The 2913-nt window shown below is 37.6% G+C and overlaps 1 protein-coding gene across 1 annotated transcript; it reads right to left on the bottom strand.

The window, feature by feature from the left end:
* Positions 1 to 286: 286 nt before the first annotated feature.
* LOC112140763 (GRB2-associated-binding protein 1) lies at positions 287 to 2907 on the bottom strand. Its single transcript, XM_024263765.2, has 3 exons — positions 2878 to 2907; positions 2326 to 2491; positions 287 to 479 (listed from the first exon to the last, which is right to left on the bottom strand). Exons 2-3 carry the CDS (start codon positions 2381 to 2383, stop codon positions 295 to 297), a joined length of 243 nt encoding a protein of 80 aa, XP_024119533.2. The 5' UTR covers positions 2384 to 2491; positions 2878 to 2907; the 3' UTR covers positions 287 to 294.
* Positions 2908 to 2913: the final 6 nt, after the last annotated feature.

The raw sequence follows: 2913 nt of genomic DNA, 5'->3' as shown, positions 1-2913 counted from the left end.
CTTGATGCTAAAATGTTTTCCAACTTCCTGCATGCTCATGTTTTATTCAATCACTTTTTACCGAGTGACACTCTACCAGTCTAAGACTGAAAAGGATAAAAAAAATTATATATTGGTTGGGTTTTATATCTCATAAAAAATATTTTATAACTTGTGGCCCAAGTAATTAAGAACTTTAGATTTAAAACTTGTGTCTTTCACAAAATATTTTGTCACATGAGTGAATATTGTTTTACATTTTCAGAACAAATGATGTCTAGCTTGTCTGGGCTTGAGCTGTGGTGGAGTGTCTGCTTACCTGATGTGACTCTGACAGTTGGAGAGCCACAGGTAACCTTCTCCTGCGCTGCTGTAGGGCTCTGGGTGTTGCACCCTCACGGGGTCATAGGGGGTCGGGACAGACCCTGCCATCATGAAGACAGAGGGGGTGGAGCTGGCGGTGGCCATGGAGGTGGTGGAGTTTGACGATCTTTCTAGAACTGCTGAAAAAATTATGATTCAATTGCATCAATTGGGTTTTCTTGCTTTATTGTTTATTGGTTTGATACAACAATGACTTCCTGCTTGAAACAGGCCAAAGGAACTGGAGCCAGGTCCGTTTACAAGGTAACCACTAAGTGGCTTGTTACACAAATAACATTAACTTCAGACATTAAAATCATAATTTTACAAGCAATTTAGTTTTAACCTTTTTTTTAAGAATAAACTGGATTAACAGTTTTGCATGTAATTTGTATTGTTTGTTGTGCTACTTCTCGTCTGACTTGTGATTGTTTTTTGTTATTTTAGCAGAGGCTGTGGGAAAAAATGGCTTCAAATAGACCCAGTTTGGACCAATGGTGACATTACCACCCAATTACTCTATTTTCTAATCCTTTCTGTTGGTGGTACCTAAAAGGAGCCCCAACATCATGAAGTCTGTTCACTCTTTCTCCGATAGTTTTCATTGTGTCACTGTATCTGAACCAAACACTGCTCATTAAATTGTCTTCCAATGCTGCAAATCTGTTTTCATCCATGAAAACAAAACATTTTTGTTGCACTTTTACCCTCCTCTTAGTCTTACAATAGACCTTATCATTGTTCTGCTGTTTTAACAGATTGACTCTTGCATGACGTCAGAACAGTTCACCATGTCAATGACCTATTTGAACATTGGTTGACCCAAAATTTCTATAATTCTACGCATTGAACCAATTAACGAAAGTTCTGTAATTTGCTACATTTAATATTATTAATTTTTGTCAAATAATTTTTTTTGATGGTTTTATTAAAATCAAAAATTTAATTTGATTAAAACTAATATTTTTAAATGTAACAAATTACAGAACTTTCATTAATTGATCCAATGTTTCACTGTTTACAGTGAACATTGTTACAAGTGCCAACCCAATGACAGTCCTCTTCTAAGATGGTCACACTGTATTAAAAGACACCTCGCCAATGAATGGTCTCTTTTTAACTTGTGTTGAAATTGAAGGTACATTAATGCTACAGTCACATATACAACCGTCACTGTGCGATTGGGAAACACTTGTAGTATCTTCAAGATTAGGTGCAGCAATTTTTAAAAAGTAATTGAAGTCATGAATGGAGACGACAGCAGTCAGGTGGCAGATGACGCTTTTACAAAATGGAGCGACAGCTGGGTGGCCACAGACAGCTCTGATTATATGATGTAGAAAATTCTGGGGATCTCTGGGACCCTTCTATCTGTCAATTATGGCGCTGCTGCTTTCTTGCCATCCACCTGTCACTGGACTGCCAACAAATGTGCTTGGGGGGGCCACTGACCGTTGTCAAACATTATTTTTTCCTAAAACCTCTACAGCCAAATGTCGTCATGCGGCCTTCTGCCAAACTTGCAGAAAAACTTGGATTTCGGTTGCTGAGCGGTGATATTTTGTGAAATGTGACTGTAGTCAAACTAAAGTGCTTGAACCTTTGTGGTCTTCAATTGAGTTGTAATCTTCTAAATCAATCAAAGCTCACATAATCTTAGTGTATGATTAACTCATAAACAGATTTAGCTCCACATTGATCTGTCCCCAATGGTATCATTTTTTTTTCACTAAGAAAAGCATATTTTAACTGATTTTAGGTATTAAAAATCTGATAAAGTATAAATTTAACTGAAAAAAAATCAGTTTAATAATTTCCGTGATACTGCAACACAGTGGAGGACCTTTTCCCAAATCATGTTCTGTTTTCTCCTCCAAACAGGTTTTCACGCTGACTCAGTCACAACTCCCCCACACAAACACAAACACACATGACCAAAACAAGCAAGCAAACAAGTTGGATGTGTGTGGATGTTAGCTGTACCGTCGTCTGTGGGGTTGAAGCCACAGAGCAGGCAGATGGACGTCACCCAGCGGTTCATGTCCTCCTCAGACTCAGCCACCAGGTACCAGACCCTCTTCTCTGTTCTCAGGTCAAAGACGAAGCTGCTCTCCAGCTCCTTCTTCGTGAATGACAGACCAGCGTCCACCTAATGGAGATGGAAGGAGACACCCATGTGTCAAACAGTAACAAAAACAGTATCTATCATCTCTAGCAATGTTTATTTAAACCATACAATCATCTTGTGACTTTTTCTGAGAAGAGTAAAGGTACACGAGTCATTTCCTCTAATCAGTCTCTTCTAATAACTTATAAAACCAATTTTTATAAAGTTCATTATTTGATTTTCACTTTTTTTATTTTTATTAGCATTTTCCATTTATAAAGAAAACTAACAAACATCAGATGTGTGTAAAGCAGAAAAATAGACAATAAATACAAAAAGTAGGCAGGATAAAATCTCATAAAACAGTTTTCCTCTTTACTGTATAATCCCCAATTGTTGCTTCCCAGCAAAACATTGTCATCATTTACCTGTTCGCACAGATTGAGGTTGATGGTCTTGATAGG

Source organism: Oryzias melastigma, unplaced genomic scaffold (genome assembly GCF_002922805.2).
Source record: "Oryzias melastigma strain HK-1 unplaced genomic scaffold, ASM292280v2 sc02273, whole genome shotgun sequence".
Taxonomy (NCBI): domain Eukaryota; kingdom Metazoa; phylum Chordata; class Actinopteri; order Beloniformes; family Adrianichthyidae; genus Oryzias; species Oryzias melastigma.
The sequence above is the reverse complement of the archived record's forward strand: the minus strand, read 5'-3'. Positions and strand labels throughout refer to the sequence as shown.